Source organism: Artibeus jamaicensis, unplaced genomic scaffold, assembly GCF_021234435.1.
Source record: "Artibeus jamaicensis isolate MK-2021 breed Jamaican fruit bat unplaced genomic scaffold, CSHL_Jam_final scaffold_537, whole genome shotgun sequence".
Lineage (NCBI taxonomy): Eukaryota > Metazoa > Chordata > Mammalia > Chiroptera > Phyllostomidae > Artibeus > Artibeus jamaicensis.
Genome location: NW_026522047.1, coordinates 45,075,599 through 45,100,328, shown reverse-complemented (window position 1 = coordinate 45,100,328; position 24,730 = coordinate 45,075,599). Strand labels below are relative to the sequence as shown.

General features: G+C 51.5%; 1 protein-coding gene across 12 annotated transcripts in view; it reads right to left on the bottom strand.

Annotated features, from left to right (window-relative positions):
• Positions 1 to 24,730, bottom strand: part of DNM2 (dynamin 2) — a 90,545-nt gene that overhangs the window by 48,160 nt on the left and 17,655 nt on the right. For all 12 annotated transcript variants that reach the window (XM_053658574.1, XM_037153953.2, XM_053658570.1 and 9 more), the window contains exons 2-3: positions 13,437 to 13,510; positions 905 to 1,054 (exon numbers count right to left, since the gene is read on the bottom strand). In XM_053658574.1, coding sequence (XP_053514549.1) covers positions 905 to 1,054; positions 13,437 to 13,510 — 224 coding nt within the window. The remainder of the gene's footprint in view (positions 1 to 904; positions 1,055 to 13,436; positions 13,511 to 24,730) is intronic.

The following is a 24,730-nucleotide window of genomic DNA, read 5'->3' as shown; positions in this document are numbered from 1 at the left end:
TATATATGCATTATAATTTATAAAGAACATAAAATGTATTTGTAATATTGGGGGCCAGGGTGGATTTTTGCTGCATATTCTTTTGTAATTTTTTAATATGAGCCATCTACAGGCATAATTGATTCAAAACTAAATTTTAGAACTATCACAAGGATCTCACACCAACGAGTTAGCGTCTGCTGGAATACTTCCCACATGGTGTCTGAATTAGCAATCTGTGCTCTGGGCCAGAGGCTGCACATGACCGCAGGCTGCTCTGTTTAAATGATGCAGAGTCTCAAAATCAGGACATTGTGCAAAGAAGTCTTTCTAGATCCTCCTGAGAAGCTGAAAGACCTGGCTGCATCAGGCTGGTTTCACTTGTCACCATATGGGCCACCATCACCTGGGAGCCAAGTGATGTTTGTCCTTTTAAAAGGAACATAAAAAATTGGCAATTACAAAATAGTCATGGGGATGCAAAGTACAGAATAGGGAATATAGTCAATAACATTGTCATAACTATGCGTGGTGTTAGGTGGATACTAAACTTTCAGCAGAATCACCTAGGTCATATAAATGTCTAACCACCATGCTGTACACCTGAAACTAACAGAATACTAAATGTCAATTAGTATGTCTTATAATTAAAAAGATACATGAATATAGGGACCATACAGCTACAATTTGCCCCAGTCCCTACCACTCCTGACAGTCTTCCTAGCAGCTGTTTTTCTTGGAGCTCAGATCCATTTCTCGGTACCAGCTTCCTTTCAGGAGTGGGAAACTACAGATCAAGAGGGTTGGGTGTACATGAAGAAAATGAGGGGATATATTTTTCACGATAATAAGGCCGACTTGACCCGTGACCAGCAGAGTCAGCTTTCCTCTGCCCCCGAGACAGGTACATGCTCATGCTGCCTACCGTGAGGCGAGTAGACCCGCAAGTTGATGGGCACTGGGGAGATGCCTTTGTTGGTCCCCGTGACCCTGTCAGTCTCTGCTTCAATCTCCTGTCGTACTTCTTCAAAGTCTGTAAACTTTTTGGACTTGCAGTGCAAAAACTCGGCATATTCTGCAAAGGAAAGAAAAGATGCTCAAAATGAGAAAAAGAAGTTTTGGAGTGGGTAGGGAACAAACAGCCCAGCACCTGTGGGACAGGTGCTTTGGAAGCAGAGAAAATGAAGAATCAGCCATGGTTGCTCTAGGAATACGGGGAGCAACTGGCAAAGATCCCACACCCACGGAACAGACATTCTCATGAAGCATTTTGCAAAAGTACACATTGTGACATATGAGTCAAAGCAAAAAAAAAAAAAAAATCAACAGGTGGATGTGACCAGTATTTATTCTTCTTTGATGAACAGAATAAAAGAGGAAATACGGGCCTGTCACCCAAACTGGGTTTTATACATTTGATGAAACTTCTGCTGTGGTGTCATACATGCAGCTGAGTCCTGGGTGGTAATGTACAACCTCCCTGGCTGTGGTCACAGTCAAAAGAGACGCCAGCTGCTGTCCCAGTGGGATCCCGAGACGCCAGCTGCTGTCCCAGTGGGATCCCGAGCCACCAGCATTGCCACCTGGCACATATCCCTGGAACCCATTTGCTCCCAAGACACACATCGTGGGGAATAGGGCACCACTGCCAGACTCGCCAAAGCCTGTCTCGATGTCCCTCCACCCCTCCTGGCTATTCAAGGGGTCCCCCACCTGGAAATGAACCCCTCCGGTAGAAACACTTTCTGGGAAGGGCTCTGAGTAGATGTAAGAGGCCTCTGCATGCCTTCTGAGACCAAGGTGTCTGACTGCCACACTGACAGAAAGGTAGAGGGAAACAAGTAAGTAACAAGGCAGAGCTGCTCCTGTCACCGGACAGGGGTCTGGCCTATGCGGGTCTGCTGAGGGCCAGCTGTCGTGTGTGGGTTCTTGGCTTCATGTAGGAAGGATTTCACAACACAAGTCCGGGTGAATATGAGGATACATTTATTAAAGCTGGGAATGGCAAAACAAGGAAGGGCTCAGCATAGAGGCAATAAAAGGGCTTGGCTGCTTTAGCTCACTGGTAAGTCAGAGAAAAGGGGGCCCTGAGAACAGGTTCAGGGGACCAGCTGGGACAAGCTACCAGCTGCCCACTGCCTTACAGTTTAGGAGACATGTGCCTATAAAGTGGGGGAAGAAGAAGGGAACGGCAAGGACTTCTCCCCAGAGGGAGAACACGCATGCTGGGTCCTTTTGTGTTGAGGCTTTTATCTCTTGCAGGCAGGAGCTTAGAGGAGGTCTCAGGGGAGGGTTTCAACAGAATGTTCATCAGTTCTCCAGGTGCGCCCTTTCAGGGTCATGGTGTCCACTGATTAGTCAGGGCCAGGCCAGAGGGTCTTTAGTCACTGCAGGTAGTTCTGGCATAGCCCACCTGGTTTTGCTGCTTTTCTGGGCCTAGAGCTGAAACACGATTGAGGCCTAGATGTTATCTCCAGGAAGGAAAGGCCAGGGGTGAAGAGGTTACCCTGGGGATGAGGTCCTTGTTCTTCCAGTTTTGCCCCCTGCCAGACACTCTGCCCTGGTGACCTTCTGTACCTGGCTATAAATTGCTAGGCCACTGTGTTCAGTTCTCTGCTTCAGTTTCCCTATCTCACATGCCAAGAAATTCTACCTTCTTACTATCCTGCCTCAGTCCTATCACCAAGCAAGAGAAATCCAAAGCACAGATATGGGATAAAGTAAGAATAAAAAATGTTCACTGCAGGATGCAGGTGCTGAGGTTACATGTGTTTACTATGTAATTTCTCAACTTTTTTTCATATTTGAATTTTCATAGTAAATTCTGGGAAGGAGGCTCAAAATCATAGTTCCTGCAGTAATGCTAAAAACAGTGAATGAGTCATGTGACAAACAGTTTAAAGAAGCAGACCACTGCAGAAATGCAAAAAATGTGTACTGAAAAACTGGAAATCACCTCTATGTCCACCAGGAGGAGATGTGGCTATACAAACCACAGCACAGACATACCATCAGCTGCCTCAAAAGAAAGGGTGGAGATGGAGACAGAGAAAGGCCAGCAGGTCTAGAATCTCTACCAACAAGTGTAATGAGACAGAAAGACGTAAGTTCAAAGAGGTCTGCCTTCCCATCACAGCAACCTAACAAACTATGGCCACACTCGGCCCATGCACGCTCTGGCCAGGCCCAGAGTGTGGTCCCGTTGCTCCTCCTGGGTGAGCATCTCGGCAGGTAGGCATCTTTGTGAAGCCTGCACCACAGATAAGGAAACTGAGGCCCAGAGAGGTGAAGTGACTTGGTCCAAGCTCAGTGGCAGAGCTGGGATGTGGAGTTCAGATAATCTGTCTCCAGGCAGTGGCTCTCAAGTCAAGTTCTTTATCTCTCTGAAGCTCTGCAATCAGGGTCTGGGGGACTTCATGGCTCAGGTCACTGAGGACTTCGTCCAGCATGGGCACTGTCCGCTCGGATGCAGGGGTAACAAGGGCAACGAGGACACTGGCTGGAGGATCCAGGATCACCCACCCCACCCCATCAGCTGACCTGGTTCCCCAAAACAGTCATGTTCCAGCTCTCCATAGGGAGGAGACATTATACTCGGCTGTTCTTCCTGCAGCAGCTACCCTAAAATGAAATGGCTCTCTAACCCCCACAGCAAACCTCAGTTCCTTTCCAGCTTAAGGCCCTGGGCTGAGCACCTGCAATAGACCATCTTCCTTCCAGGGCGAATGCAGGGGGATACAGGATGAGAAAAGGTATGGGCCCAGGACATGGGCCCTCTCCCCTGCAGACCTCTGCCCCGCCAGGCCTAGTGTGTAGGAGGCCTGGCCCCATCTCCTCCTCTTCCAGGGCCTACCTGCCTGTCACTTCTTTCAGGGATCCTTCCCTGACTCCATGCCACCTGGCACTCCATCCTGCATCTTGGGTCTCTTCTGTGTCAGAGCCAGCTCATTGAAAAATCATGTTTATGGGACCAGGACCTGCCGGCTGTGTCTGCCAGAGCCCAGCATGTGCTGGCAGTCTCCCATCTGTGTGGGTGTAGGTCACGCAGGAGACTGGGCTGCGGAGCCTGGTGTCACCCCAGCATATCACTGGGCAACGGGAAGGTTCAGGAGCCAGCCAGGACCGTCCCTCACCACCTGCCTTCTTTACTGGGCTCCTTGTTACTCTGGAACCATGAGTTACATTCCAGGGTCATTCCAACATTAAAAAGCTTCTGTCAGCCCCGACCTATGTGGCTCAGTTGGTTTGGTGTCATCTCACAAAGTGAAAGGTTGCTGATTCAATCCCGGGTCAGGGAACATGCCTGGGCTGAAGGTTCAGTCCCCCTTTGGAGTGCATAGAAGCAGCAGCTGATCAATGTTTCTCTCTCACACTGATGTTTCTCTCCCTCTCTTTTGCCCTCCCTTCCCACCTCTCTAAAAATCTTTTTTTTTAAAGTATTTATTTATTTATTTATCTTTAGAAGGGAAGGGAAGGAGAGAGGGAGAGAAACATCAATGTATGGTTGCCTCTCATGTGTCCCCTGCTGGGAACTGGCCTGCAGAGAACTGGCTTGCAACCCAGGCATGTGCCCTGACTGGGAATTGAACCGCAATCCTCTGGTTCGCAGGCCTGCACTCAATCCACTGAGCTACACCAGCCAGGGCTTAAAAATCTTTTTTTTAAAAGATTTTATTTATTTATTTTTAGAATGAGAAGAGAGGGTGAAAGAGAGGGAGAGAAACATCAGTGTGTGGTTGCCTCTCATGCACCCTCAAGTGGAGACCTGGCCTGCAACCAGGGCATGTGCTCTGACTGGGAATCGAACCTTCAACCCTTTGGTTTGTAGGCTGGCACTCAGTCCACTGAGCCACACTAGCCAGGCAAATGAAATCTTTAAGAAAAAGGAAAAAAAAAACCCTTCCACCAAGCCTGCTTCCTCCCATAGCAGTGACTCTGTTAAAGCCGAACCTCAGCCTTCCTCTCCTCTGAGCAAACGCCAGAGTCTACCACATCCTACAAGGCCCTACAAAATTTCCTTCTCCCCCAGTTCCTGACCTCGCCTCACTCCCTCTCCAGTCACGCTGGCTTCCCCGCTCACGACTTGCGGCCTGCTCCTGCCTTAGGAGTCTTTGTCTGCAGGGACCCTCACAGCTCCCTCCCTGGCCTCATTCAGGGGCTACCTTCTCTGTGAGGCCTGCCCTGGCCCCCACCTGAGACAACAGACCTCCGCGTTCTCTTTCCCCCTTCAGTGCCTTACCACCCTACAAGTACCCTAATATCGTTTACTTTCACATCCTGTGTATTTTCTCTGGTTCCCAGCTGGAAGGCCAACCCCGTGAGACAAGGATCTGAATCTGTGTTACGCACTCTGTGTTCCCAAGGTTCCCTCTGGGCACACAGTAGGTGCTCGATAATCATAGGCATGACTGAATGGCTGCCAAAATATGGCCCCTGCTTCAGCTTCTTCAAGGTGGCCCAGCACCCCCAAAGCCACCCAGTTGGATATATGAAAGTGTGGACAGGGCAGGGTCTAGACAGCTGGCCTCTGGTCTTCTTCCCCCTCCCTCCTCCCCAAAGCATGACTTGAGGACATAGGGCCAGCCCTGAGCCAGCCTCCTGGTCTGATGGGGAAGACAGACACTGCATAAGCATGTCGCAGAAGCAGGTCTGACAGAGTCAACATACTAGGAACTGGGAGAGATGACCTGCCTGACTCCAACCCGTCCATGGCAAGATGATGGAGGCAGCTGAGGGCAGCGGTAGGCAGACAGCCTGTGCCTGTGCCATCTCTCTGAAGTGGCAACCTTTCCCCAAACCCAGAGGATGCTCTGGACCTAGGGTAGACTACAAGGGAGGGAGGGGCCTGGCTATTGGCCAGGCTCACTCTGTACCTTAGTTTCCCCATGAGGAAAATAAAAACAGGGGAAGGAAACAAGAGAGATCAGCCTGGACCTCCACAGCCTTATATGTGTTTGAATGCTGAAAATGATTTAACCACCCACGATCTCAGTAAGTCAAAGGCCTTGGGACTGAGCTCATAGACTGTGACACCTGAACAGCTCCCTCTCAACTTGTCCCCAGGAGCTGAGGCTGAGCCACTGCCTACTCTGCCTGTCGCGGTCCCCACTGTAGAGCTGCCTGCGCCCATCCCCAGCCCAGCTGCAGCGATTTCAAACCTTCTCTTCCTCTTGTGCAGATAACAAAGCCAGTCCCTCCGGTTCCTGGGGCCTGCCTCAGTATTTCAACAGCCACACAAACATCCCCTACACTCCTAGCCAAGTGTGCTTCCCTGGAGGAGGGTCAGCATGTGTAATCAGGCCTCAGGGCTCTGTGGGACCCAGACCAGCGCCTGGAGCACAGCAGGAATAAAGGAATAAAGTGGGCCCCTGTCCAGCAGTCACACTGCCAACCCAGAGGAGCCAGCGCCCTCGTCCTCCACAGGGCTTCCAGCCTTGTCCTAATTGTGGGGTCAGTAAATGCACTTGCAGCAGTTTTCTAGAAGGTTCTGCTCTCACCCCAGCACTTGTTCCTGCTTCCTTCAGGTCTCAGGTCTAGACACCCGCTGGAGAGGCCCACCATGACCTCCCCATGGCAGTTGCACCCCTGCCCTGTGCCTTTGTCCCCTTCTCCATGGCACTCTTCACACCAACACACCTTATGCTCAAACGTCCCCTGCTCGAGCTGGAGAGGTAAGAGAAGGACTGTCAGCGCCTTGGTTTCGGTCATATTCTCCCTGGTGCCTGGTAAAAGCAGCTATTTAGTAAAATTTTATTGAGCAGCCTATTACAAAATACTAGGTCCTGTACCCTGGGAGGACAGCACCCCATGAATGCAAGGTCATAAGATCACCCTCCCTACCCCAAAGGCACACCAGGTCACGTGCCTGCTGACATTTGTTTTTTTGTTGTTCTTTTTTTCTCTCTCTCCTTTTGCCTTCTTGTTTTGTTCGGGCCTTTCTGAAGAATTGTGAAATGTGTTGCGAGAACAACCTGCCTTCAGCCCAGCCCCTACAGCCTGCAGAAGGCACATCGGGCTCCTCACGATCTGGGGAGATGGCAGGAGGAAGAGAGGGAAGTACCTAGCCACACCCATCTGTCAGGACCTCGGTTTTGCCACAATGAAATGAACAACACAGAACCCAGTGCTGAGGCAACATAGGAAGCAATCAAATCCACAGTGCCGGGCCCGCAAGAGCACACAAACAGCTTAGCTGTCAGATCAGGGACATTTGCAAAGCTGTTGGGAGCCTCAGTGCTCCGATGGAGGGGCTCGGCCCTGATTTTCATGCTCACATCCCATCCCTTCCCTATTCTGAACCCAGCGGAGAGCACAACCACCAGGCTGACCCCTGGCAGTGAGCGATGGGTCTGCCTTCTCCAAACCAGTCACCCACTGGCATGCTGGTCTGCTTGACACGGCCCAGGAGGAATGACGTGTGGTTCAAAAACACTTGGAAGACCCTGAGTACCACACAATTGAACAGATCCAATCTCCACAAACTTGGATCTAATCTCCAGGGACTTTTTACAGCCTTTAGCTGATGAAGAAGGGACAAAGGACATGTCATCTCCCGAGTTCTTTTGGTCTTCAAGCTCCCTCTGACTTGAGACAAGTAGAGAACATTTTCCAGAGTCTAGGACACAATTGCCACTGGGAAGCTGTGACACTGTGATTTATAATAAAAAATATGTTTGGTCTTCCCTCCATACCTGACACAAACCTCCTAAAATCCTTGGAAAGTCCTAAGTGATAAGAGCCATAAGGAGTCTCTATTGATAATAAACCCCTTTCAACCGCACTTGAGTTTATGTGAAGAGGAACCAATCGTGTGATTAGAGGATTGGTACTTTAGGTCCTACTCCAACCTCCTGGTAGGGTACAGGGGCTGATGGTTGAATCAACCACCAAGGAGGAATATTTAATCATTTGTGCCTACATGATGAAGCCTCCTCAAAATCCAAAAGAATGAGTTTGGAGAGCTTCCGAGTTAGTGAACACGTGGGGGTGAGAGAGGGCATAGGAGCACCAAGCCACTTCGCCAGACTCTGCCCTGCGCATCTCTTCCATCTGGCTATGCCTGAGTTACATACTTTTCTAATAAACTGAAAATCTGGTTAGTAAATGTTTCTCTGAGTTCTGTGAGCCACTCTAGAAACTTAAGTGAACCCAAAGAGAGGGTCACTGAAACCTATAATCTAGAGCAAATCACTCAGAAGTACAGGTGACATCTGGACTTGCAATTAGTGTCTAAAAGTAGAGGTGGGTACAGTTTTGTGGGACTGAACCCTAACCTGTGGGATCTCAAGCTACCTCCAGGCAGGTAGTATCAGAACTGAAATTGTAGGACAGCCGGAAAGTGACCACTTAAAATTCGGAGAACTGCTTGGTGGTATGGCGAAAGAACGCACGCTGAGAAGGTACCAGCCCTGGCTGCGTCCCGGCCAGTCCCCAGCCCGACCCCCACCAGTTCCCAGCTTAGTTTCCCCACGGAGACATAAGGTGCACACCCAACTGCTGCAGAAGCCGCAGCTTCACAGAAAGGGCCCCACCAGGGCCTAGCTCAGGGGAAAGGTGCAGCACAATCATTTGCAATCCCCCCTGTGGAAGAGAAGGGGCAGAGCAGCAGCCCTCTGAGCATGCTTGGGCACCCGGCCAGTGCCGATGGAGCACCTACTAGGTGCCAGGCCCTGTACTGGGCAGGGGAGATTGGGGGGAAAACAACGGACTAAACAGGTCAGGGTCCCTCTCTCATGCCACTGGGGTTGGAACAGGGCCAGAGAGAGGAGGCTGTTAAGAAAATCAAAGAACAGGATGATGCCACATTACACAGGTTGCACAGGAAATACAGCAGCAGTAACTGGAGGACGGGGTTGAAGTAGAGCTCCTATATTGGAGCAGGAGGAAGAGGATGGTACAGGGTGTTCTAGGCAGGCAGCACAGTGAGGATGAAGGCCCAGAGGCAGAAACAAATGAGCCAAACTTGAGGATAAGGAGGGACACTGTGGCTGCAGCAGGTGACCAACAGGAGGTAAGGTCTCAAAGGCCAACAGAGCCCTGTCAGGGCCACAAAGCCACGAGGAGGAGGCTGGGAGTCAAGTCATGACAACCCCTCTCTGGCTTATGTGAGCACCAGCCAAGGTCAAGGCCGGGAGGGGAGGCTCAGGAGGCACGAGTCATCCACATTCCACACAAGAACAGTCCCCAGCACACAGGGTTTACAAGGCCCAGGGTGGTTCCCAAAGGGAAGTGGGGCTCACCCATGAGCCACCAAACTCTTGGTGGCTGCAGTCTCAGGTAATTTTCAAACTAAGCTGATTAAAAATAAGGGCTCACCAAGACCAGACTGGACAAGGAGAAGCTGGGCACCAGTGGGCGTCACAAGGGTCAGAGGGGAGGAATGAAGCCCAGCCACAGGGCCACACTGCCGCATGGGGTGCCACTCTCACCTCGTTTCACCTTGGGTGAGGAAGCTGAGGCAAAAGAGAGGGGAACTATTGGCTTAAGACCCCAGAAGCAAAGGGTGGCAACTTGGCTCCGGAGTCATGTCCCAGAGAGCCAGCCAGACAAAAGCGCCATCTCCAGGAACAACACGCCCCCTCTAGCCCCCAGAGAACCCAGAAGCCCCAGCCATCACTTCATCCCACACTGCACTGAGCTTTCTTTCTCCCTCACATGAGTGGGGTGTCCTACGTCCCATCTGCCTCTCCCACTCCATGCTTCTGCCAGTTGGTGTCTTGGTGGCCTCCTCCCCTCAAGGTCACTCTAGACCGCCCTTCACACCCAAGGCACCACCATGAGCCAGGCCCCATCAGTTCTCACTAGGCTAACCTCTCCCTGTCCTCCTGGCTCGTGCTGCTGTCCCTGCCGGTCCCTCCCTTACAAAGCAGCCAGTGGGCTGAGCTGCTATCCCCACCCTGCATGCCACCTGGGCTCCCACAGCTGGAATCCCTCCCCACCCCTGCCAGGCTATGCCATCTGCCTCCTCCCCACGCTCACCTCACAGCTTCACACACACTTGTTGCCCCTGCCTAGACCCTGCTTCCTGGGTCTCTGGCCCAAAGTAGAGCCAGTGCCCAATATACTCTCCCACAACGTCCTGTGCTCTTCCCTCTCAGCCTGGCTGGGCTCAGGGAGTGCCAGTACTCACACTTCCTCCCCAGTGTCTGAACCAGGCCCACACCACACAGTGGGCCCACCTCTACTTGGGGCGTTAAGAGGCCTTCAATGCCATGGTCAGGTAGAGGAGGGAGAACATGCAGACTGGGACACAGCAAGGCCACTCCCATGTGGGACACCAGGACTCCTCTTTCCCACCCCTACCCGCACCCCAACGCAACAAGATCCAACCCTGCCACTGTCCTTACCTGCCTTGCTAGGCACCCACTGCCTCCTGGGTCTCCCTGACCCTGAACTGGTCCCTGTGGTCTCTTCTCCATAAGCAGCTACAAGGTCTGTTCAAGTCACACCTTGGTCTCAAGCCAAACTCTCCAAGAGTGAGTTTAAGATGGAGCTTACAGAATAACCCTCCCATGTGACCTCAGGAAAGAGGCTTCAGCTCAGAAGCCTCAGTTGAGTCCTCTGTGAAGTAGGGACAACAGACATGAAGATTTCAACGGTAATCTGGGTCAGGCACTGGGTAGATGTGCACCTTCAAGTTCCTGCCCTTGGTGCTCCCACAGGGCCACTGCTTGTCATGTGCTTCTCCCTTCCTGCAGAAAGAATTTCAGTTCCTCCAACAGGCTACTCTGGGCACTGTAGCCTCATGGTCTTCACGCAGTCTCACTGCTGGAAGAAGAATTCTCTCTTCCCCAACATACCCATCGTACTCGTCAAACTCAACTCACATCACTTTTCTTCCGAAAAGCCCTGTGATGTCCCCACCCTCCCCCACCACACAGGCTCCCATGATGATGGCCAGGCCTGTGTGTCTCCTCCTTGGTCTCCTAGCAAGTCTTCCTCATCTGTCCCCCCAGCACTTATGGAAGTGCCAGGAGAACAGGTAACAGGTCCTGGTCCTGCTCATTTCGGCGCCCCAGCCCTGGACCAGCCTGTGGCACACTGTATGTGCTCAGTGGACCACTGAGTGACACGCTCAGTGGACCACTGAAAGACAACCACTGTGGAGGTGATGAGGGAGCCCTTTGCCATGACATGGCCGTAACCTTCCAGTGTAGGAAGCCAGCCCACCTGTTCTCCCAGCAAGCTGTCCCCATACAGGCTGGCAGCAAGCACAAAACTGCAGCTGTTGGGTCAGCACCACTCAGCGCTATCCTAAGGATGTACCTATATTGAATAACATGGTCTTCGCCATAACGAACAAAAGGGATGCTATTATTATCTCCACTGTCCAGATAGGAAACATGGTTGTGAGGAGCAGTCCCTCCCTAGGGGCCAGGCAGCCAGTAAACTGCACAGGAGAATCTGAACTTGAGCAGCCTTAGCTGCCAGCTCCCACAGGAAGGGTCAGAGGTTTTTCCCAGGACGGCCAAGGGCCAGAAGCGTCAGCACCACCCACCAGGGAGCTCACGAAAGTGCAGATTATCATCCCCACCCCCAACAACCTGCAAAATGGGAAGCAGAAGCCCAACAGTTCTGTGGACTCTGCAACCTGCTGCTCTGCAGCGGGGCCTCCTGGCACAGCTGACTGGACAAAGAGGTGCTGGGTCAATCTGAAACAGCCTCTCCCCGGAGACCTGACCTTCCGTGGCAAATGGGCAGGGTGGGACAAGGATACAGCTGAGAGCTTGGTCTGAGGTCTAACCTCAGATTCCAGATCTGGAGCCTGACAGGAAGCAGGTAACTTGGCGAGGTCTCTGTTTCTTCATCTGTAAACTGAACGTACGCATTGCCTTCCCAGCGCTGAGCTGGCCAGGGCTGACACTCCAGGTCAGTAGGGACGCAGCACTGAGAACTGCACGGAGACCTCTGGAGAGAAGAGAGGACCCAGCTCCAATGCCACCCCTCTCCCTGAGACAGGCCAGTAAGACAGGACAAGTGGAATAGGGAAACTGAGACAGAGAGCCAAACAAAATGGCTGAGCAATTACAGCCACATGCAGCAAGTCACCACATGCAGAAAATGATAACATCTAGGCCTCCCATGGATTCCAACTCCAGGCCCAGAAAAGCAGCAAAACCAGGTGAATACGCCAGGACCAGCTTCAATAACCAATGACCCCCTGCCCTGGCACTGACCAATCAGTGCAACCACGACCCTGAAAGGGCACATCTGGAGAACTAATGAGTATTTTGCTGAAACCCTCCCCAAGACTCCTCTAAGGTTCCTGCCTGCGAGAAAGAAAAACCCTCCAGACAAAGGACCCAGGCTGAGCTCTCCCTCTGGGGACACACAGCACCTTCCCCTCTCCCCTACTTCTCCCCCAACCAGCGCACATCTCCTGAACTCTAAGGGTCCCCACAAGACTTGCAACCAGAGAAGAAATGGGCAGTGGCAGCGCATCCTGGGCTGACCCTCAGAACCTTCCCCAAGGCCCCCTTTTCTGTGCCTTCCCAGTGAGCCAAAGCAGCCCCGCCTCAGGTCATTTCTTTCCTATAACATGTTTAGAGAGCTGAAGTAACCCAGTCTGGGTTTTTCTGTTGCTGCCTCTATGCTAAGCCCTTCCTAGTTTCATGTCCCCAGCCTTAATAAAATACTCTCCTGCACGAAGTCAAGAAGCCACCCACTACTGGCTGGCCCCAGGCAGACCGACATGGGACTAGGTCCCCTGTCCAATAATGTCCCCCATCCACCTTCTGAACTGAGATGATTTCCAAGGAAGCCCGAGAGGGTTTAAAGCTGGGAGACAAGCCCGTGTCATGTGAGATTTGTGTGGGGAAAAAGAGAAATAAACCAAGGCCACCAAGGGGAGAATGGGAAAAAAATCTATATGTGGAAGATTCTTTATTCAATTCAAGGGACCGAAATTCCTTCTGCAGGTATCTCCCAAAAGTCAATGTAGTAATTAAAAAAGAAATGGCAGGGATGCTGCTCTAATGAAGACGAAAACATGCCAACAGAGTGAATGCAGTATGGGACTGATTGGACTGATCACAGCATGTATAAAACAGCCAGGGAAGGTATCTGAGGGACAACTGGCACGAAGTAACACGCAGGAATGATTCCTTTCCTTGGGTGCGGTCCAGTCTGTGGCTGCAGGAGAGGGTCCCTGTTGCAAGGGGTGGTGCACTGAAGCATTAGGGGCTGAAGTGCACAATGTCTGCTGCGGAGTTTCAAAACGTTTGGCACAAACATGTTATCTACAATACAGAAAGCATGTATGGCACCTGGTCATGGCTGAGGATGTGGGGTGGGTATTCAGTGAACTGTGCTTCAACTTCATTGCACACATGGAAAACCTGAATCGGAGCCCAAACAACAGCCCAGCCATCAGAGACTCCATCATAAGCCCCAGGGCTCCTGCCGAACACAGCCTCCCCATTCACTTTCTGCTACAGCTTCAACTCATTGCACTGTACCTGTTTTTGAGAAGATGAGCTGCAGAATGAGAGGCCGCCGGGTGACGATTCCTGACCCTCGGGGAAGGAAGTCCCTGTGGGAGGCAAAAGGGGCAGAAATTACTCATGAGGCCAGCGTGCAGGACAGGAAGTGTGACCACACATGGTTAAGCAATCCCCTCTTGCATTCTGAGTAAACTCAGCAAAGACACTAACCCCAGAAGGGCACAGGGGAATGTTCTGGTGTGGGGGGGTCCTGAGGCAGGACTGGGGCACATGGGAGGGACTGGATAAAAGGCTGGTAACAGATGGAGCCATTTCCCTCTGGTTGGCTGCGCTCCAATGCCAACATGCCCGATGGGTCCTTTCCTTAACAAAAATTTCAACCATCTCCCCCAGACCCAAAAAGATTAGTACATTTCCCACATACATGTTTTAAATTAATGTTTTAATTAATACGTATCACATAAAGACTAAAAGGAAAACAGGGGATGACAAAATACGAAGTGTTTCATGTCCCAAAAAGAGAAGTCAGTACAGGCAGGAAGTGGATCAGTGGCTGCCCAGGGGTGGAAAACGGAGAGGAGGGCGCGCTCTAGAGTGATGAAAATGTTTTAAAACTGGACTGTGGTGATATTTGCTAACATTTACTAAAAATCACTGCTTTGAAATGGGTGAACTTCCTAGCGTGTAAAAACTTCCTCAGTGCAGCTGTTTTTTTTTTTTTAAGCTACATATACTCTGGAATTACCTGCACCAACTTCAACTATTACCTGTGGATTCGGATTCATGTAGAGTGGGAAGACTGGAAGCTGCCCTGGACCATTAGGAAAGGAAAGCGAAGTAGCAGAGGTCCAAACAAACACTGGAGTAGAAGCGGCATTTTCGAGACTTTTAAAGCGATGCAAAGAACTCTTATGTCATGCAAAATAGCGAAAGGTTCTAGGCTCGGGGAATTTCCAAGGTTTGCACCTAGATAAACATGTGGATTTTCTGAAATCCATGCAGGACATAGGACAACTGGGACTAGACAGGTGTGTTTCATATGGTAAGAGAACAGTGTTCCCAGGTTTCCAGCCTAATGCCGTTGGTGCCACCTTGCTCACAGTGTCTCAGGGGCACCCTACCTGTGTTAGGAACCTTGCTATGACTCTGGAGGGCGCCAGAAGAGGCTGCTGTTTCTCAGCCTGAGCTGGGCATCAGAATCCCTAGAATGTGTTAACCCGGTGGGCAGAAGGAGGATCCCCACTGGCCTGTGGGCCCTCCCAGCACGCTTATGCAGTGCTTCCTCTGGCTGGGATCAGGGGCACGGCAGTGACTGCACAACACATCAACCTGTACCCTCATGGGGAACTGCAGTCCAGCCTGAGATGAGGAGCCCTCCACAGATGCAGGACTCTGAAGGCCTCCTGGGGGTGCTGCCAATAAGCAGCATAATAAGAGGTCATAATAAGAAGGCTGGTCCTCATTCTTACGGCAAGGACACCCATCGGGGATTAGGGACATCCAGGTTATAACTGTGTATGCTTTTACAGGTGTATGGCTTTAAAAAAACCCTCTGGTTGCTTCAGGTAGGAGAGTAGGAACCAAAAGACAGGCAGAAGGTGATGCCCTGTTCCAGATGACTGATGACTGGGGCTGGCCCAGAGGGGAGCAGGGACATGGAGGATGGTGGGCAGACAGTGAACAGGGCTAAGAGGGGTTTAGGAGATGAACAGCCATGGTGGGGGGACAGCCTGGACTGAGATGATGGAGGGCAAGAGGGGCCAAAACACAGGAAAGAACACCTGGAGGACACACGAGTGCCCAGGGGAGGGGAGCCGACCGCCCCTGTTGGCACAGTCAGCCTCCCACACCTCAGGTGCTACCCACCCAGCCATGTTCTTGAGGGTGACAAAAAGCCCATGGGCCATGCCTGCCCTTCACAAAGCATTTCATACCCACTTCATGCAGTGTGACACTGTGAACTATGTACTATTCTCCCATCTGGCAGAAGAGAAGACCAAGGTACAGAGGCCAAAGTCAAAGGCACGTTCACTCAAGTATTACTCACACCTACCTAGCACATTGGAGATGCTTAGGACACCAGCACCAACATTCTGGTGGGGACCACATGAGACACAAGGGTGGGGATGAAGAAGACACGCCGTGGGGGTTAGAGGGGTTGGGATGGTCAGGGAGGCCTCTCTGATGAGGGAAGATGAGAGGCGCGATGTAGGGGTGCAGTGGGGAGGGGAGGGGAAACAGCAAAGGGGCCACATGTAGTAACCAGACCCTCAAGTACATTCTTTACCTCGGCCCTTGCCTGAGGGGGTCACCCAGTGTCTCCAGGAGATAATGTCCCTTCACAGCAGATGCCATGCTCTCCCAAGGATGCAGGCGGCCTGCTGGAGGCTGTTAACCTCTACAGCACCACCCATGGCCTTGACCTTGGCTCCCTGCAGCACCAGACCACCTGGGTCACAGGCAGAGAGACATAAGAGGCAGGAACAGGAGGCACCCTGCACATCAGAGACTGTGGGCCCTGGCCCTTCAACACAGAATCACCTATGGCAGTGACAGTATGCACACCCTTCACAAAAACCTCCTGCTCCCTCCCTCTCTTCCTTGCAAGTGGAATGTATCAGTGACCAAACAACACAAAAGCACTGTGTGAATGAATCCCCAACATCTGTCTGTGTGGTTCCTCCATGCTGATATGCATGACCAAAGCCAGTTCCTTCTCATTGCTGACCCACGTTCCACTGCGGGAATGGACCACAGTTTGTTTATCCATTTACTAGGTGATGGGGAATTTGAGGTCTTTCCATTTGAGGCCATAATAAAGCTGCTATGAATATTCTCACACAAGCCTTCGGTAGACATACATTCTTGTTTCACCTGCTGAGTCACAGAGTAGATTTGAACTTGAACAGGCAAAACTAGTCTCTGCTGATAGAAATCAGAGCAGTCGCTTCCCTCTGGGCCAACTGGCTGGAAGGGCCATGAGTACACTTTCTGGGGTGGTGACAGCGTCCTCTCTCTTGATCTGTCCAGTGATGACCTGGGTGTGCGTGCACTCATTTTAAAATGCAAGATGTACACTTAAGACCGGGCGAGTTCCTGCGACTAAGTTAAATCTCAATAAAAAGTCATGAGTATAAACAAGCCCAGGAGGACACGCTCGCGAAGACTCGGGAAAGCACGGAGAGAGCACTCCGTGAAAATTTGCTGAGAGAATCATTACAATCCTGTTAGATTCCCAGTAAGAACAGCTCAGATTTAAAGAACTTTAAAGCCCATGGTGAGGAGGATGGGAGAGCTAAAATAAATTAGGGCCCATTCACACCACTGTGGAACCACCAAAAAACCAAAGAAAACTTTTTTATTTATTTGACATGGAACTTTCGCCTAGATACACTGAGGAAAATCACCACCACCACCACCACCAAATCGAGCCCATAAAGACTGGGGCCTGCTGGGAGGGAAAAACCATCGCACGTTCTGGAACATCTTTGAATTGTGTTATCATCAACCTGACTCCAAAAGATTAATTTGAATTGTGTGCATCATCGTACTGACTCCAAAAGATTAATTTTTTTAAGATTTTATTTATTTATCTTTAGAGGGGAAGGGAAGCAGAGAGGGAGAGAAATACCAATGTGTAGTTGCCTCTCATGTGTCCCCTGCTGGGAACTGGCCTGCAACCCAGGCATGTGCCCTGACTGGGAATCGAACCTCGGTTGTTTGGTTTGCAGGCCTGCACTCAATCCACTGAGCTACACCAGCCAGGGCAAAAAGATTAATTTTTTTTAAAAAAAGTAGTTCACTGCTGTCAAGCACTCACTGTATGCCAGGCGAGAAGCTGAGAACTTTGCATGGATTTAACCCACTTACCCATAACAAGAACCACCAAGATGAATCTGTGAGCTCCACTTTACAGATGTGACAAGGCCCAGAGGATGGGCAGCTGTGCAAGGCCACCTAGTGTCCTGGAGTGGCATGAGCATGGACCGAAACCTGAGGGGTCTGAGTCTCTGACCACCAGACCATCAGGCCTCTGGGCCCACATGTCTGACACAGAAGCTGCCTGTGTCTCCCCAGCCAGGGCCAGGCCTTCTGCCACTAGTGTTGGCATATGTTGTCCTGTGACTGCTCTGGATGCGTCTGGGGGCCAGGCACCGGGAGCACAATGGTGACACCACAGACCTGGACAATGAGAGCCTACAAACATGAGGGCTAGTCTGATGCCCAAGGAACCCAAACGGCTCTGTGTACACACAAGGCAAGTTAGCTTCCCAGGCCTGGACTCGGTGGTGAGCAGCAAAGATGAGTGGTGGGCACGGCCCGGTGAGGAAGGCAGAACCTGGGAGGAGCCTAAAGGATGAGGCTGGGCAGGCACGGGCGGTTCGCAAGTCAGGAGCCCTGGCACTCATCCAATTGTGTTGCCAGAAGCTCTTGGACTGAGTAAAAAGGACAATGACACCCCCCCTCAGCCTGGACAGTCCCCTGAAATTGGCCTCCCAGAAATCTCCAAGTCACTTGGTGAGGAGAGGCCTGTCCGGTTGTGCCCTCAGGACACCCAGAGCATTTCCTGGCACAGAGCAGCAGGGACACTCTTGGGGCCTTATGGCAGCGTGATGGAAAACATGCTCCTCCCAAGCAGCTCTGCCTGGAACACTGACTGCCCACTTATCTGGAAGTAACTTTCAAGCCTGTCATCTGCTTCTTCCTCCTTGACTCCACTCATGTTCCACAGGTCACCACGTTCCTCACTGAGGCTCAAAGTGTCCACTCCCTCCCCTCTCTTCCCCACTGCCAGCAGGGCCACTATGCAACTAGGCTGCCCTGTATGCTGTATGATCTTGAGCTGGCTTCCCTGACTCTTGGTGTGGATTTCTTGGTCGGTAAGGGAAGGCAGTGTGTGTAACACTGCCCACGTCAGGGCTGCTAGGTACGAGGCCTGCAGGCAAAGGCACAGGCTGTAGTCTCTGCTAAGAAATCCTTCCCCACACACAGGCTCTGCTCACCCACCTTTGAACAGCTGCAGTGAAATGACTGTCTCCCAAATATACATCTTCCACACACCAACACAGCCTCCAATGGAAGTCTAGTCCATGGACTCTGGAGCCAGACAGCCTGGGTTTAAGACTCAGCTTTGCCTCCATGAACCCTAGACAGACCTCCACCCTCTCTGGGCACTGGCTTGGCCACCTGTGGAACGGGAAGATACCTCCCGACCACAAGAGGGCCCAGCTGGCTGCAGGACCTGACATGAGCAACTTCACCCCTGTGGAGCCTCACTTTACCAGCTCTAAAATGGGCCACATCTCCCCTGGAAAGCGATAAGGGCTCCAGGAAGTGTCCTCCGAACAGAGCACAAGGCCCCACCAGGAGCCCTTTGACTTCCGGCCCCCATGAGCATGGGAACTCCTGCATGCAGAAACAATGGAGGCCAACACCCTAGGCTGGCAGGTGGGTAGACCTTCTCAGGGGAGGGAAATAAACAGATAAGGCAGCAAAGGATGAGTCAGCAACAAGCCCAACCCAGATCCAGTGAGTGCCCAGGTCACTCACCTGACCAGCCTGGTGGCAGGTGCCGGGCGAGGGCCCTGGGCTGGGATCCATTCCTCATCACCACACCCTTCTGGAGTCACTCGAAGCCTCAGTACAACTGTGAGACTTTAGCACACTGTCAGCAGGGACCATCAGCTCCTGGGTCCCAGTCATGCCCACTGCACAAGGACCACTGGCCACCTGCCCAGCCTGGGCAACACCTCAGTAAACCCTCCAGCCACACTGCAGGAATGAGGCCAGGGCCAATCCACCCATTTCACAGATGGAAGACTAAATTTCAGAGTTTCAGGACTTGCTCAGGCCACTCAGCCAGGAAGGAGAAGAACCAGGATGGGAACACAGGTGGAACACCAATGAGGGAGACACCTCAGCCACGCCCACCTCCCAGGAGGCCTCCTTTGTGGTTTTGCTAGAACAGAAGTAGAGCTTATCGCTCAGTCTCCAGAGCCTCAACATTCAGCCTGTGCGGATCCTGCCCTGGTCCCTGCCTCATCCATGCCCATCAATAAATATCCAGAGTAACCACTGATCACCCAGAGCCCAGCCCAAACTTGGTGTCCCCAGGCAGGTGCCACTGTGTCGTTGTGGTCACCCCAAGGGCCAAGCAGGCTAGCTACACCCCTCACTCAAACCACAGACCCTGGGCTCCTCCCACCTCTCACCCTCCCCACCAACTCAGTCCTGCCCAGCAGCAAGCCCTGCTGGCTCCACCTTCAACTGCAGCCACTTCTCTCCACATCCAAGGCCACCGCCTGGTCCTATCTGCGCATGCCTGGACCAATGCAATTGTCCCCTTAGGCTGCCCACCCTCACCCCACACTGTTCTCTCCAGAGTGGCCACAGGGTGCCCTCGATGCCAAGTCATGGCGTGCCCCTCTCTGTTCAGAGCCCTCCCAGAGCTCCCATCTCCCTCTGGGCGAAAGCCCAAGTCCTCCCCACAGCTCACAAGGCCCTGCGCGATCTACCCAGTCACCTCCCTGTCCTCACCTCCTCCTGTTCTCCCCCTGGCTCACTTGGTTCCTGGCACACTGGCCTACTCAATGTTCCCCCAAAACACCAGACACGGTCCTGCCTCAGGACCTTTTGCATTGCCTGCTCCCCAGGCTGGGAACCCTCTCCCTGCAGCATTCACATGGCAAGAGGGCAACTCCTAGTTAAACTGTCCCCTCCTACTCCCAGCTGCAATGTGAAGCAGCTCCCTTCTGTCAAACATCATCCTGCTGAATTCTCAATTCTGCTCCTAACTGGCAACTTTCAAGTTTACTGATTCGTTCACATGGCTGTGATCTGTCCCTTCCCAGCCACCCGCCCTCCCATTACAGTGGCAGGGTGCTCTGCCTGGACCATTCTCAGGCCTCTCTCCAGCTCCCAACACAGAGCCAGGTATAAGGCAGGTGACCATTGCTTACGGGATGAAGGACCAAACCTGCCATTGTACAAATGAGAATGAGACATGGAAGGCAGAGGGGTGGGATGACATCTTATTGGCTTTCATAACTCCACTCCAGACACCACTCCTTCACAAAATTCCCAACAGGCTCCTCCCTATTCAGGAATCCTGCAGGTTCCAGAGCCAGCTGCACCCTTGGCACTCAGCTATAGTGTCACCTGCTCCATGGCCTCACCTGGCAGCCAGGCCAGGAGCAAAAGCAGGAAGTGGCCTATGGCAACTGGCTGTCCTGGCTCTGGGCTTCTCAGAGCCCAGCTGGAATCCAAGCATTGCCCTTGCCTTTCTAGACAACCTGAATAGGTGGGGTCACCTCTTTGTGCCTCACTTTCCTCATTTGTTAAGTGGGAATACTGCCACGCCTCAGGGGGTAGTTGGAAGGGTTTGAAAAGTTCTTACCAAAAGTGAGCATTTGCTCTATACAATCAAAGGAAAATTTACAATACGAGTCAGATCACATCTCTCCTTTACTCCAAAGTGTTCCTATGGCCTCTGAGGCCCTGAGGGATTGCTGTGTCACCCCACTGCCCTCCTCATCTTGCTTGTTAATTCTAGCCAAACCTGGTGGTCAAGGTACAGCAGGGAAGCCAAATCTATTCCTGCCTCATGGCCTTTGCAAATGCCGATTCCCTGCCTGGAATGTCTCCTCCGAGCCTTTCCACGATGCTGGCTTCCTCTGCTCATTCAGGATTCAACCCGGGTGTTACCTCCTCTGACTGTCCCCTACTTGCCACTCTGCCCCACATCACCCTGTTTTATTCTCCGGAGTGGGTATGCAAGGACAGCCACTCCCTGCGGCAGTGCTTTCCACTGAGATGTCCATTGGCCAGGAACTGGCTAAGTCAGCCTGGGAACTGGCCCAGGAAGCAATCCAGGCTGCAGTGCTGAAAGCCGAATGTGATGCACAGAACTGATACTTTGCTTTAAAATTAAAAAATACTTGAGTAAGTTTCTGGCCTATGTAGGGACAATAAGCTTGGAGACAAGAACCGAACCCTTGATGGAGGTTGCCTGTGGAGTGAATGGATAACTTTTATTTTATAGTCTCCAAAGCAATTTGGCTTTCTGTCTTTTATAACTATTTTATAACTTTTATTAACAGGCAAATATTAATCAGTAACTTTTCAGTTGTATTGAGAAGCTCCAAAGCAACCGGTCCATTAGTCCATCAGCCAAGTAGCATTCAGGAGCATTTTCAAGGACGAAGAGGAAACCCCTGGCCTGTTGGGAGGCAGCTCTCAACTCCGTCCTCCTACAAGTCCCCTCAGCAACCTCATCCTTGCTCTACACAGCAGATAGTCTGCATTGTGCACCGGATGGCCAGCTTTGTGACCTTGACAGCAAAGTCCCGTCTCCATCCCCTACTGCTCATCTCTCAAGCAATTTGTCGGCTGCCCGAAAGGTCCCAGGGCCCCTCTTCCCTGCTCATCCCAACAACCTTAAGCTAAATCCCCTTGGTCACAGCCACACTCCACCCATCTTCCAGGGCCTGGCCCTGCCTGCTGTGTGCTCAACCCAGCAGCCAACCTGAGCTTTTCCATCACTGCACCGTGCTTAAAACCAATAGCTGCCAGCATTCTTGGGACAAAATCAGTGCCCTCCCTGTGACTCACAGGGCCCTGTATCAGAACCCTGTTACCTCCTTGCCATTTCCTGCTCACTCCCTACGCTCCCAACTCAAGGTCCTGGGGGCTGATGCCTCAGCATAGGCTGGGCTGCTCTGCCCACAGATGCACCCCCACTCTTCCGTAGAGAGCCCCCACCTCCCCAGGCCAAGCTCTGTCCCCTCCCGCTGCAGAATCTTTGCCCTGACCCTGGCAGGGGCATCTAAGCTCCCTTCTTGCCTCCTGGTCTCCCCTCCCATCCTCAACTGTCAGCCCTTAAGAGACAAGGATTCTTGCCTGCTTTGTTCACTGCTAGGTCCCCAGCACCCAGCATGATGTCTGGCACACAGCAGGTGCTCAATAAATGCCTGATGAGGAGAAAACAACAGCAGCTGGCATCTCCAGGGTACATATAACACAGGCACTGCACTGAACACCATACACGCAAGTCCTTGCTTCATTCTCATGGGGGCTCTAACCAACCCCGTTTCTCAGATAGCTAAAACTGATGCTACTGGAGAGGTTAGGTCATCTGGACCAAAACCACACAGCTAACAGCACCCCCATACCAGTGAGGCACCAACCCAACTGGCCTCATCCCTGTCCCCATCTGCATGACATGATCCCAGTCAGCATACACATATCCAGGAACAACAATGGAAAGTCCCCCCTGAACCCTGAAGACAGGAAGGCCAGTTGCATCTCCCCGTAGGGACAACTTGTTGAGCAGACGTGGTGGTAGAGAGCATCAAGTCTGCAGCTGGACAGCTCAGCCATGCCCACACCATGTGACCTCGATGAGGGCTGTCCCTCTCCCAAGGCTCAATTGTTCTGTCTGTAAAATGGGGGTAACAACAGTGCCAACTCCATCAGGATGTCAGCGGGACTGGCAGAATGAGTCATGGTAACCCAGCGCCCGGCATGTGGAAGGCCCCATTCCACAAAACAGTTCACAAAGGTGATGGGGAAGGGGGACTCTTCTTCTTGGTACCTCAAGAAGGACCTTGGCACAGCCTTTCCAGGCAGACTCAGAAAGAGGCTTCTCAATCCACTTCCTCTCTAACACAGCAACCCCCTTACGGGAATCAACCCTGGACATAGGGGACACACATAGCCTAAGGACCCCAAACGCTCTGTCGGAAGGGAGAAACTAGAAACCCAGAAAACTAAAAGCTCATGTAGGAGAGTGACTGCATTTGGTGGGACTGGTCTTGACTGAGGAGCAACACTACACAGCTGTAAAGAAAGCAATGAAGTGAGTCAATAATAGCAGTTGGAGACTACGTGAACACTAAAGGTCAACAAGGAAACAAAAAATGTCAGCACCGCCATAAACCAACAAGACATAACCACCACGTACAGAACCCGCCACCCAACAGCAGCAGAACACACATTCTTATCAAGGGCACATGGGACACTCTCTAAGACAGAAGGAAGTTAGGCCACAAAACAAGATTCAACTGTAAAAGGACTGAAATCTTACAAAGCATATCTGGCCACAATGGAAGGAAGTCAAAAGAAAAACAAAGGAAAATTTGGGAAATTCATGACTATGTGCAAATTAAACAATACAAAACCCATGAGTCAAATGAGAAATCATGAGAAAATTAAAAGATACTTTGAGCCCTTACTGGTGTGGCTCACTTTGTTGTATGTCATTCCGCAAAGTGAAAGGTCGTGGGTTCAATTCCCAATCGGGGCACATGCCTGGATTGCAGGTTTAGGGCCTGGTCGGGGCACATACAACAACAACCAATTGATGTTTCTCTCCCTCTCCTTCTCCCCATCCCTTCCCCTCTCTCTCTAAAAAAATAATTAATTAAAAAATACTTTAAGATGAATGAAAATTGAAAACAACACACAAAAACATGTAAGATACAGCTAAAGCAACACACACAGGGAAATTTACAGATGTAAGCGCCTATCTCAAAGAAAGAAAGATGATAATTTTCTGTGTATCAACTATAACCCAATGATGGTTTTTAAAAAGTTTTAAAAATTCTAATCAATTTAATTTTTAAAAAGAAAATACATTTCAAAAAAAATTAATCTTCCATTTAAGAACCTGGAAAAAGACAAACCAACCAAACCCAAAGTGAAAAGGAAGAAGGAAATAAGATGAGACTTCCAGCCAAGATGGAGGCATAGGTGGAAACACTGTGCCTCCTCCCACAACCAAGTTTAAAGACAACAAAGATTTAGTAACAAAGATTTAGTAACAAAACAGACAGAAAAATTGAACTGTACAGAAGTCCGACAACAACGTGCCATTCAACCAGACCAGTAAGAGGGGCAGAGTCAGCGGCTGGCAGAGCAGGGTTGCATAGGAAAGAGTGGCCAGACCGACCACACAGGTGGCGGTTAGCAGATTCCAGGTATGGGGTGGCAACAGGCAGACCCAGTGAGGGCGCAAGGCAGCTGGTTGACCACAGTCACACATTCATACTTAGATAAACCAGGCAAAGGAGCGAGCAGTGAGACAGACTGCGAAACCCAGGGCCCCAGCACCAGTAAATAAAACCTAAAAGCACCAATTGGAAAAACTTTTGAGGGTCCAGGTGCCTGGAGAGGCTCTGAGGCTCACAGAGAGTTCATTGTAGAGACCCACAGTGACCTGGAGGGTGCACAAGCCCACACACCCAGGAACCAGCACCAGAAGGGCCCAATTTGCTTGTGGAAAGCAGCAGAGGGGACCGAAATCCAAGAGA